Genomic DNA, 13,115 nt, shown 5'->3' on the forward strand with positions numbered 1-13,115 from the left:
ATTTTTTTTCCCCCTTCCGTTTATGAAAATGAGCATTTGCAGGTTAAATGTTTCCACGAGTTTTCCCGTGTTTCTGCGCGGCTCGGACCACTACAATGTTGTCCTTTTTCAAGTAGAAACAAGCACATTGTTTCTTAAAAGATCTATTTTTGAAAATATGTAGTGAAAAGGATCGCTTGTTCGATACAAGCAAAGGAGAGAGATATGCTTTTTACTGATTTTTGAAAATAATCTGGATGTCTTTTTATACACATCATGAAGTCATTGAGTTGCCTTTTATACACTAAAAATCAATTAGGCACCTTAAAGGGACAGTGTGTATTTTTCAGCACCACCTAGTGATGAAAGAACACTTTATTTCAAAAGACAACAATATATGAATGTGCATTCTTTAAAAACACAAGGGTGGAAAAATGTGTATTTGACGGCAGTAGGTGGCCAGAGGCGGCAGTAGCTCAGGAGGTAGAGCGCTCGTCTTGGGATCAAGGGATCCCAGTTCGAATCCCGGCTTGTCAGTGTTACACGTCGAAGTGTCTTTGGGTAAGACACTGAACCCCTAATGCCCCCAATAAGCAGGTTAGCGTCTTACATGGCTGCAATACAAGGCTGCTATTGGGAAATGTGGAGCACATTGTAAAGCGCTTTGGGAAGTCATTGACTTGAAAAGCGCTATATAAAATGCAGATCATTTCATTTCATAAGGATCACCTACAGGAAGTGGACAATTTTGGCGGCCATCTTGCTGTTAAAAAATAAAAATATTTTTGGGCTTTTTTTGTTTGTTTATTTTTTATTTTTTGGGGGGGCCCTTACTGTTTTTTTCTTGGATCTTCTATTTTTTGTTTTTTCAGCTCTATATTTCTTTCATTTCTATTTTGTTCTTTTTTTCCCCTTACTTTCATGTTATATATTTTGAAGTTTATTATTGTTTTTACTCTTGCTCCCCATAGACTGGAAAATGATGCATTTCGGTCAGAGTTTCTAATTTGTATTTTTCCTTGTACATGTTAACGCACATTTTTGGGTTTACAGCAAGATCTAGTGGTCAAGAATTTCGCACTGTCCCTTTAACAAAGCAAAATACTGTGAATAAACGAGATTAATGACATTATTTATTGGGTGAATGGCGACTACAGTTTGGACACTTTGGTCAGCCGGTTTGAACCTAATAAATTCCCCTGACGGGAAGTGTTTTATGTATTCCTTTGTCACAAAATGCTTTGATGTTTTTCCAACGTTTTCTCAGGAAAGACTCATGTACAGTTACTGTTAATAAATACACCGTTTTAAAAAAAAACTGCTTTGTGGCATCTTTATTACGCTCAGAGTTACTTTGGAGTTACTAATTAGGGCTGACAGTTTGATAGGCATTTGAAAAATAACTTGTGTTATTACCATGTTGTTCCTGTGTTATTATCGTAAGTCACGTCCACGCCTCCCAAACAACTGCGTCTGCCTAATTTGCCAAGAGACTGTCAGTTTTCAAAGAATATAATATCGAGGGACCAGACGAAACACCATGACTACAAAAAGCTAACAGGAAACTTAAGAAGGCTTCCAGTTGCCTCACCTTTTCAACGGCACAGCGGCGCTTTTTCGCAAGACCCTGCCAGTCAAATGAAAACGCTTCAAAGGCGAGCTACAGGGTCGTGATGCTAATCGCCAATCACTGCAAAGCTTTTTTGATGCAAATGCATGTCCGCACGATGTCACCATTGGAAAGATTAAACTTTCCAAATAAACGTCACTATCAGTCTAAAACTAGATCCCCCTGTATAACTCACCCAACAAATATTGTAGTATGCCAAGAATAAAACAATTTTTCAGAAAAAATATCTCGTTACTAGGCAGCACAGCGCCGCAGTGGTTAGCGCCTGTGAAGCACAGTTCTGAGGTCATGAGATCGAACCTCCTGTGTGGACTTTGCATGTTCTCCCCGTGCTTGCGTGGGTTTCTTCTGAGCACTTCGGTTTCCGCCGACATCCCAAAACATGCATGTTAGGTTAATTGGCTGGTCCAAAATGTCCCCAGGTTTAAAATGAGCGAGTGAGTTGTCTGTCTCTGTGTGCCCTTTGACTGGCTGGCAACCAGTTCAGGGTGTCCACTGCCCAAGGATGGCTGGGATGGGCTCCAGCACCCCCGCGACCCTATTGAGGATAAGCGGTGCAGATAATAATAATAATGGTCTCGTTATATTCACGAGAGACAATCCATATCGTCCAACCGTGTTAAATATTGACTCCAAAACACAGAATAATGCCAACAGATACAAAAACATAAATCTGCCTAAAAGCATTCCTGCATTGTTTGACGATCCTTGTTCCGCTCAATAATTCCCCCACAAATAAAACACAGATTTCCGATATGGCCGCTAACATTTGACTTTTCGATTGACACCGCTCTCAATCAATTCATAGACCTGACGGCGCTTGTTTTCAGCCGATCAGCCGATTATCGGTTAGATACAAACAGAGCCAAAAATAAACGTGCTTGGGTCCATTATTATGTCTAATTATCACACGCAACTGCACAATCAGTGATTGACTTCTAAGAAAAGAAGTCGAAAAACGTCTCTCCCACCCTAACACTGTCCAACCTGTGCTATTACTTCTCTAGAATACTAGATTTGAAATCACTGGCAGGAAACTCTTGTTACGAATCCACATTTGAGTAGCTTTTCATCACTTGTGGCTTTCAAATTTGGGTTGAGAAAATGTGGCTATGACGTCACGTATTTTGCTTTTGTTAAAGGTTCTTTGTGTTTCGTATATTCTTTTGTATCTATATACATATCATTTTTTTTGTATTTATTTTGATTTCGATTTTATTTAGAAGTGTTTGTTTTTTGACATGTGCGTTAATTAATTGATGCACGTTTTTATACAGCACTCTCAGTTGCAGTTAGTCAGTGCTATATTTGATTTCAATCTAAAATGCGTTGCGTACTTTGAAATCGAAAATATATACTGTAGGTATTTTTTTCAAATGTTCGTCATTCTAAGGGGCTGTAATAAATTAAAAACAAAAATAGTTTATCGTAAGTACTACTTATCCGTACAAGAAAATGAATTTCTGTAAAGTTAAGCAAAGGAAAAATACAATTAAATGTAACTTTTAGTTTTTCTCGTGTAATTTGTACGAATCAATTACCTATTCGTGTCATCAACACAAAAAAGCGTGGGAGAAAAAATGTGTTTCCGCCCGGTTTCGAACCGGGGACCTTTCGCGTGTGAGGCGAACGTGATAACCACTACACTACGGAAACTGTTGAACATCACTGTCAGCTACTCATATTTAAAGGACTCAACCCCAACTTCCCAATATCTTGGACAAACATGTTGACATTACCGCCATATGTGCATTACACGTTGGTATACTGTGGTTTCGTTATTCTTTTTGATTAAAGAAAACAGCGACATTGTCCCATTTACCTCAATTGTGTGGCCAATAACAGTATTACAGCTAATAAAACACGCGGTACAACGCGGTACTAACAGAAAGCTGTGCTTAAAACTCACGTTTCGAGATATAAATATCTATCCAGCTTTTTAGGAATAAAAATACGTTTAAAACAAATTAAAGTATGCGACACATTTACGACAGTGATTGTAATTTATGAGAACCCACTCTTTATTACGAAAAAAAGAAGAATTCTATATTGACTTTGCACACATGTTACGACACCATGACGGACGGCTGTAAACCGTAGTAAACAGTGGGTGAGACCAGTATACAACAAAAAAAGCTTTACTATTCAACATCATTGGCAATGAGTAGTCAAACCTATATTGTGCAGCTGTGGGATGAGGTGGCTCACCTTGTCCGAAAGCACAAAGTGCGCTATTAAGAGAAATTGAGGATGGCATTAGCAATGCTAGCTACAGACCCATACTGTCTTCCTCCTGACATACTCCCAAATCTAACTGAATCGTCCAGTCTGCTTTACTTCAATCTGACCAATCTGTGCCGCTACATTGTAAACGGAGTATCCCCATACACAAGTGCTGATCGAAAAGCTTACAAAAGTCTGGGTGCTTACCAATTCTCCGTTGCTGGCATGAAATTTTCCCCTCGTGCAAACATTCCTATACCTACTTTGTATCTAAATTTTTAGGGAATATAATAGAACAGTGAAACACTGGCAATTTGCATCATGTACAGAAATGACTTTTGAGCATGTGGAAAATATTTATTATGGCAAACTGACTACGGTGGCCTTTTTTATCTTCTAAACTTTTGTTTCCCTGTTTTATCTGCGGATAATTTGTCAGTTAATTTCAGCGTAATAAGCGTTATGGTAGAGCACATAACAGTTTTCAAGATGTAATGTTCAAAAGATTACCGTTTTGAACCTGTTAATCACAATAAAAGCAGCTCATTTACGTAGTAAGAAATGGCAACGGTACAATACTAACTTAGCTAGTTAGCACTTGCTAACCTATTATATTTAATGTCTCTGCTGTGACTCGTACCTACCGAGCATAAAAGTGCCCAGAAATACACCAAACATACTTTGTAAAAAATGTTTGCAGCAAATCCTGAAATACTTGAGTACTGTCAGTATTGTGCCCTGGCACAGCAGGAGTCCCTTTTCATCAAATGGGATAACATTCCAAATCGGGCTTGGAACCTTGCACAGGAATAAAATCAACAAATTAAAAGTGCCGATTTAGACCAAGCGCACCTGATTTGGATTTTGGATCAACTTAAACTGCACGAAAGGCGTCTCCAGCCGCCCGCGAACCAAACAGAAGTTGATTACTTTTTCATTCGCCCCGTTTTTATTTGCTTGTTTACGAGCAACCCCGTTAGGCCACAGGCGCAAGAGGTCAAATCGGGCCTAAAAAAAGTCCGTCTCGACCCGCGGGTATTAAAGCCCAACATCCCTGACAAAGTAACTCGACGTGAGCTACCGAGCCCGAAGAAAAATACCCCTCGGCGCGATTAACGATACACTCTGATTTAGTCTCGTCCACAATTGAACAACCAAATAACAGGCACAATAAACATTCATGCAAGAGTTTATGTTCGCATCTGTCGCCTCTCCCTCGGGACATGTACTTTCTTAAAGGGACCATGCGTTCACAAAACACAACAGCCACAAGAGTAACAGGCATTATTTGTGAAATAGAATCATCTCATTTCATTATCTGCACCGCTTATCCTCAGTAGGGTCGCGGGGGTGCCGGAGCCCATCCCAGCAATCATCGGGCAGTGGGCAGGGGACACCCTGAACTGGTTGCCAGCCAGTCGAAAGGCACACAGAGACAGACAACTCACTCGCTCATTCACACCTAGGGACAATTTGGACCGGCCAATTAACCTGACATGCATGTTTTTGGAATGTGGGAGGAAACCAGAGTGCCCGGTGGAAACCCACGCAAGCACATACTATTTTTTTAAAGGCACCAAACTCATTGATGGACGTTTTAGGCTCGACCCAAAATTGTATCATTTTTTTCTTTTTATGTACCTTTTTCCGTTGATTTTTGTTGTTAAGGTGTTTCCTCTTTTTCTTATTTGTTTCTGCTTGTTTTCCAATTTTATTTCTCTTAATTTTTTTCTATTCTTGATTTTTTTTCTTCTTTCTCTCCTTTTTCATTATGTTTTATTTGTTCTTTTTCACTGTTTTTTACGCTTTTTATTTTCTTGGTTTTTTCTTTTTCCTTTTGTTTCTTCTTTCCCTGCTTTTTACTCTTTATTTCCTTTTCCCCTTTTTATATCTTATTTTATTCTGTCTTTTTCAAGTTTTTTCTTCCAGACGGTCCTGACTAGTACATGCAGTTTCAGTTGGCTGAACAGAGCACTGACCCATTCCTAGTAACGCGCCTATAATACATTATATTTCATTTACAGAATCACAATCACATTTATTATCATTGTATTGCCACAGTGAAATTAGGGTTGCAATCTACAGACAAATAAACTAAAAGTATAAACTATTCACCTCTATTACGAAGTATCCCCAATTCACATCTTAAAATAAGAACTATACTATACACACCTGGGATATTGCACTTCAAATTGTAACAGTAAAAGAAATTGACATTTATCAATATCGTATTTTTTGCCAGGTTAAATCCTGCCAAAAAAACCCCGTCCATTTTATTTTAGTATATAAATGCGTTGATATAAACATTTTTATGGTTTTGTAGTTGCTGCGATATTAATAAACAAGGCACTCGATGAGGCCATCTTGTGGACAATTACAATAGTACAGGTTTCGTTGTCATAGTGACGCGTGCATCCGGTTGGTTTTATACAATACTATAATTTTTTTTACTAAAAGGGTCGGTGGAAAACATATCAGTGAAAATAATTTATTCAACATGTGTATTCAGAACATCATTTCTCAGTAAAACGTTCAAGGTAAACAGTCACATTTGCCCACTAATGGCACTGGGTCGTCTAGTGCAACGCAAACCAGAATTCAGATTTGCAGTATTACTAATGCCATCTAAAGAGTTATGTTTTAGAATAATATCATTTGTTTACATAATCATTCCTGACATTTTTGCTAGAGCAGTGCAATTTCCTGCAGCCTCCAATTGGGGCATGAGGCTTCATAGAAACAACACGGAAACTACGATTTTTTCTTGAAATCATTTTAATGCGTTTTTAGAAAAACAGCCAGTTTAATCAAAGAGACCGAAGCCCATGTCGTCATCAGACTCCTCGGACTCTTCCTTCTTCTCTTCTTTCTTTTCCTCTGCCTTGGCTGCAAAGTCAAAAGGTAAACTCAGTCTCAGAACAAAAACAAACTCAACCTTAATGGGACAGTGTGCATTATTTCACCACTAGGTGTCGCTGTGGGGGAGTTTCAGACGCCCTTTTCATGGCCAATTTCAAACACTTGAAAAACTTCAGTCAGCCAAATATCCAATTTCTCTCGTACCGTTCTAAAATCTGCCGTGAATTGTGTATTTTGCTTATTCACCGACATATCTGACATTTACATATACAAGTTCGATCTTGGATGTGTATTTCCCAAGACAATTGTAGATCTGAACAATACATGTGAATTTTTTTTGACTTATCTCCGCATGAAATCGTTGGGTAAAATGACAATATGCATCTTACATATTAAATTGCAGAACATTCTTCGGGTTACAATTTACCTTTTTGAAAGGCCACCGTAGTTCTTTAATAAAGGCCTATAATGGTTACGTAATCCTAGCACTGATATGCATTTCAAAGTGTCCTGTTTAGGTGTAGCATGCGCCTGTCCTCCATAGTGCGACCCGTAGGGGATGATGACGCTTCATGGGGCAATGTCGTACTAACTCATGCCTACTGCCATTAATCGCGAGGGAAGAAATGCAATGGCAATGCCGCCGGAGCCGTGCCTGCATTTTTTTCAAGTATATACAAGCAACTCAACCAAAATTCAAACATTAAAATCAAAGTTTCCAAAGATTTCAGGCTATTATGTTTATCACCAGGTTGTCATTTTCATAAGTGAGACTAAAATCGGCTCTATCAATCACTAAAACATCAGGCTTGTATAAGAGCACAGAGGTTTTTTTTTTGTTGCTATTAGGCGTATTAGTGTGTTTGAAGTTGTGAATAATGAGGAAGGCAACTTTATGGCTGGGCAGGCAACTTTTCAAAGTTGTCTGTCGGCCCTGGTGTCCAGTAACTTTTGGTCTCGAATTTCAGACACTGGTATATAATTCATATATTATTGCTTATCATTAAAATCAACATTTTACAATTAGGAGGTGAAAATAACACACACTGTCCCTTTTAAGACTGATTCTTCCAAACCTGGAGCATCTCCAGCAGAGGCAGGGGCTCCTCCGGCGGCAGCGGGTGCCCCAACTGGGGCACCGCCTCCGGCACCGACGTTGCTGATCAGACTTCCGATGTCAACGGAGGACAGCGCCTAAAGAACGGGAAAGGCGTTTCAGGAACTTGTGACGCGCGCCTCATTGTATAAAGAACGGGCAGTTGGGCCTTACCTTGGCAAAGAGACTGGGCCAGAAGGGCTCCACGTTCACGTTGGCCGCCTTGATCAGGGCATTCAGCTTGTCTTCCTGGTGGAAGAATTCAGAAAAAGTGAGTCGAGCTTATTTAAAAAAAAAAAAAGGAGGCGGCAAGTCTTCTCAATTTAACGGTGTGTGTTTAGTACGACTGCATTTGATCGCGGGTTTTCGTCGTGCATAGTGTTCCAGGGTTCCTACAGCTTAAGGCGACTTAATTTCCAAGACATTAAAAGTCCGATGCTTATCGAAATTAAATTGAAGCTTGAGTTGACCAAAAAACAATTGAAAAAGGATTAGAGTCAATTTTGGTCCATCCGAAAAACACAAGTGTCCAAAGTTTTAGACATTGAAAACAATACATAAAAGGATGTTTACACATACCTGCCAACTTTTGAAAGTGAGAAAGCCTAGTCGCTAGGGGTCAGGTCAGGGGGGGTGGTGTTGTTCATCTTAGAAATTCTCCATTTCACTTAACTGACTTCAGCACATATTTAAGCAATAAACTAAATTTTTATTCGCTGAAGGGCAGTTTCGTTCTCTCACAAGTATATTTTTAGCGATCTTAGAATCAGGAAACATTCTCCTGAATAGCAGTCCCATGTGGTCAGCCATACCGATTGGAACACCATGTTCAATGATCGCTTCAGTAGATAACACTTCAGCATTTATGACGTCCAAAGAATCGGTTGGGGTGACAAAAAAAGTGAAGATTTTGCCGCTGGACTTACTGTCATTTGCATTTGATTTGTGTTTTTTCGTTTCCACTTGGTCTTTAACATCGCTAATACCTCCATGACCCACAGAAAAGTCTTGTCTACACCGTGTGCAGTTGGCGTAATTTTCACCTTTTCTCGATGTGATAATTACTCCAGGGAAAGCTTTGGAATATTCTTCACGAAAGCACTGTAATTTTCGTTTCGGTTTCACAATTTTCTGCACTTCTCCGGTAGACTCCATGACCTCTATTCCCGCTGCCAATTATGGTGCTACAATTGAGCTAAAAATAAACCTCGCGCAGTGATATATCAGCACTGCCAGACGACTTGCGGTGCTGATAAAGCTGTTGTTTGAAATGGTACTTTGTCTCCATCTTGCGGTGGAATGTTTTTACGATTTTATTTTTTTAAAAGGGAAAACCGTAGTTTATGTGACCCAACCGTAACACCGTAGTGGGTTAAAGAAAACCGTACTCATTACGGCAAAACCGGAGTACTTGGCAGGTATGTTTACAGTATGGATCCTCAGTCAAAACTGGCAGATCACTACCAATTCCAAAAAACTCTTCAGCTACATTCCTGAAGCATTTAAATCATAGTGCACAAAAACTGATCATTTTACTTTATCTTTTAACTTCAAACAAGTATGAATCTTATCCATGAGTTTACAATAAAGGAGGACGTGTCGAGATGAGTTGGCGACCAGCGCCTGGACTTGAAGCGTGCCAACATCTGTAATTTTACTATATTATTTTTTTGTTAAAAGTATCACTTCAGCTTTATTTTTTTATTCTCCTTTTGATTTGTATATTTGTAGAAATTTTGTTTTGTGTTTTTTCTTTTTAATTTTAGAGCTATTTGTTTTTTTTTTAAATTAGAATTTTTGGTGGTTTTCATTTTTGTTACAAGTATTTTAATGGTTCTTTTTATTTATTTTTCTTAATTTAATTTTTGCATTTTTATTTCAGATTAAGGTTTTGTTTGTGTTTTGAAATTTTTGAGTGTGTTATGAGATGTATTTGTAACGAAGTTTATTTTATAACTTTGTTTTTTTAAACATTATGTTTCTCCTCGAAGCCTTGTTCCCAAAGTTTCTTCGTTTTCCTCATGTTGAGGTTTTTGAGTTTTTCCTTGACCTCATGTAGGTTTTAGATCAGGGGATGGTGTAGTGATAGACTGTGGTTTGTTATAATCTGTGGTCTGTGCAGCTCTATGAGATTCATTGTGATTAAGGGTGTCACAAATAAACCTACAACAATGTTGACATTGTTCCGATTGTTTACTGCCATATGACTTAGCGAGGGTTACAATATTTTTGCCTGTCCTAAATTTCTTTGTTGTCTCACTTTCACGGTGATCATAATTAACATCATGTCATAGCTGAATATTCACTTGTCTTATTTGATTATTCTCCCCCATATACATACATAATGGCGGGCCACCAGGATTTAATTTGTCCCACCAGAGACTCAAACTTGGTATTAAAACACCTTAAAAATGTACAATATGCTAAGTAAAGCAAAATAACCAAGCTGGTCCTAGGATTGAGTATAATCATGGAATAAGAGCTTGCTCTGTCCACTCCACGCATCGGCCCGGTATTGCAGTACCTCCGGGAACGGTGTATTCGCAATGATCGCAGCAAGGCTTTAGGGCTAGGACCTTAGCTTGGCCTTTTGGCTGAGAGTAAGTGTCCCGGTTCCTAGGCTTTGTAGCGTATTATGAACTGACCGATAACGGATAATGGATAATGAATAACGAAGATAGATCAATAACCCTTAAAAACCCCCCATCTCATTCAAATATAATCACAAACGTCACTGTGTGCTTGCTGGCACCCTTTGTCCTCTCGCTCACTTAACTGGTTAATATGCTTGGTTTGATCTCAGTTTGAAAACCAAAAAAGTCAAATAGATTCCTAATACTCAAGGTCCACGTTACAATAGTCAAGCATTTTTACAAACATATCATTTCCTTAATTACTTATTATTCAACATGTATAATTGTCTTAAATGTTTAACAGGAAATACTTGACTGCTGTATCATAACAGAAAAAAACCTGCCGACTTTATGGACCCAGATATTTTGTACCACAATCATCAGTGCCCCAATGTGTGACATCTGACCACTAGATGGCACAGTCGTCTAATGCGAACAAAAACACTGCTTCAGCAAGCAACAAGAAACCAGACACGCATGATAGCGACCTATCTTTTGGGTCTACGATAGAAATGAGTTAGAATAAAAAAAACATCTATATGATAGATCATGTATTTTAACCTGATGTTCAAATTTTTATTTCCACTGAATAAAGATTTATTTTTGTCTCGCTTAGTCACTAAAATTGCACTGTTGCTTTAACAAACCGCGGTTGACGAATACATACAGTTTAATGCACACACATGAGGCTAGCAGTTAGCTTAGCATTAGCAGTTCAATTTTAAACTATTAAATAGTATAGTCTTAAAATTTTCGATTTGAATACATTAATAATGACAAAGCAGCCATTTTGTAACTTAGGGTTCGGCGACAATGCAAAGCCTGAAAATTTGCCCAAGTTGAGGGGAAGCTACCGGGTTCGTGCGGCGCACTTACAGTGACTGTGACCTCATCGTCGTGGAGGATGAGAGCCGAGTAAATACAAGCGAGCTCGGACACAGATGCCATCGTTGATGTTTATTTTGACTTTTACGGAGTCGGATGCCTAATTTGGACGGTGCTAGTCGCCGGATTTCGGGCCTTAGCTTCGGGTGAAGAACCGAGCACCTTAGGCACGTTGACTTCCTGTTAGTGAGGAAAGGGACAGTAGTGGGCGGGAGTTTCCTTTATATACTATACGGCAGTTGAGCATGATGTCATCACGCACAGCCAATAGGATTGCTGAATCTTGCGCGGGGATTCGTGACGTTGTTTGTCGGGGGGGTGGTGGGGGGCTCAAATTTTATCCATCTCGCTAGCTTGGTTATATCCCTCAAAATGGATGACCGGCATCAAGACAAACACATACAAAAACAAAAATAATAGAAAAGGAAAAAGAAGCAAAAAACACACATTAACATTTTTGGACCATGGCCAACCCAAATGCCGGGCACCCATACAAGTTAGGCACCCCGGCACCCAAGTGGTCATGCTTTCTTCCCTCGGGATGAAACGGGACACAAGAAAGTGGCCATGTCACTCGGGACAGGGTGACACAACACACTCTTTTGTTCAACAGCAGGGCCCGACAGCTTTCACTGGTTTACCCCTGCCGCATCATCATACCTGTCAACCTCCACGGCTCCATGCCCATAGCCCATACAAACTGTCAGATTTTCCCATACAAAATACAAGTCAAGTCATTTTTATTTGTATAGCCCTAAACCACGAAGAGTCTCAAAGGGCTTCACAGATTATTACACTATATTACACGGACTATTTTTCAGCCGACGAGAAGAGTAGGTTATTCATATGCTATGGAGTAGAAGTGAGTTTTAAGTTTAGATTTAAACATTTCCACTGAGGTTGCAGATCGGATCTCAGGGGGAAGAGCATTCCACAGCACCGGTGCCCGGATGGAGAACGCTCTCGAACCAGCAGTACAAAATAATCGTACACCATATTTTTTTCTCTTTTGTGTTCTTTTGATCATTCTGTCTTTTCTTGATCTTTCTCTAATTCCTTCTTTTTTATGTTTGTGTTTTTTCTTTATTTCTCCCCTTTTCCTTTTTACTTCATTTTCTTTATTTTCGGCCTTGTTGCCATTTTATTTCTTTGTCTTTTTTTAGTTGCCTCCGTTTCTTTTTTCTTCTTTTCAACCTTTTCTACTATTTTTATTCATTTTTCTTTTTCTCCATTTTCTCTTTCTGCATCAATTTCTGTATTATTTCTTTCATCCATCCACAGTAATACTACAAAAGTACGATTTCAAAAATACCACAAATATATCTCTGGAGCGAAACTAGAAAATTACAAGAGAAATACGAGAAAAAAATATTACTGAAATACTACTAGAGTAACACTAAAACAATACTTCAGAAATACTATGAAGATTCATCTATAGTAATACTTGAAAAATATGATTACAGAAAAAAATACACCTTGAGGAGTACTACAAACATACTAAAGAAATACTAGTAAAAAAAAATACAGAAGTATTACTAGCGTGATACTACAATACTACAGAAATAGTACTACAGTAATACTTTTAAATACTGCAACAGAAAGACTACAGAAATACTGCTGATAACTACAAAACAGTACTACAGTAATCCTACAAAACAAAATATTAAATTCAGTGCTTAGTACAGCGACCTAAAATATTATTTTGCTTTAATTGTGAGCCTTTCAAATTCACTTTGATGAGTTTAATTTGATTAAAAACAAATGTAACAAAAATAACATTACGATGATGGGATGTACTGTATATATGTGT

At 38.6% G+C, this 13,115-nt stretch overlaps 1 protein-coding gene and 1 non-coding gene across 2 annotated transcripts; both read right to left on the minus strand.

Annotated features, from left to right (window-relative positions):
• Positions 1-3,192: 3,192 nt before the first annotated feature.
• On the minus strand, positions 3,193-3,265 carry trnav-cac (transfer RNA valine (anticodon CAC)). Its single transcript has one exon. It is a non-coding gene; the product is annotated as a tRNA-Val (tRNA).
• Positions 3,266-6,306: 3,041 nt separating this feature from the next.
• Positions 6,307-11,517, minus strand: rplp1 (ribosomal protein lateral stalk subunit P1). The gene is made up of 4 exons (XM_088329343.1): positions 11,297-11,517; positions 7,962-8,036; positions 7,768-7,885; positions 6,307-6,718 (listed from the first exon to the last, which is right to left on the minus strand). Exons 1-4 carry the CDS (start codon positions 11,366-11,368, stop codon positions 6,636-6,638), a joined length of 348 nt encoding a protein of 115 aa, XP_088185469.1. The 5' UTR covers positions 11,369-11,517; the 3' UTR covers positions 6,307-6,635.
• Between the last annotated feature and the right edge of the window lie 1,598 nt (positions 11,518-13,115).

The sequence above is a fragment of the Urocampus carinirostris genome, chromosome 2, assembly GCF_059441175.1.
Source record: "Urocampus carinirostris isolate Australia breed hairy pipefish chromosome 2, RoL_Ucar_1.0, whole genome shotgun sequence".
NCBI lineage: Eukaryota > Metazoa > Chordata > Actinopteri > Syngnathiformes > Syngnathidae > Urocampus > Urocampus carinirostris.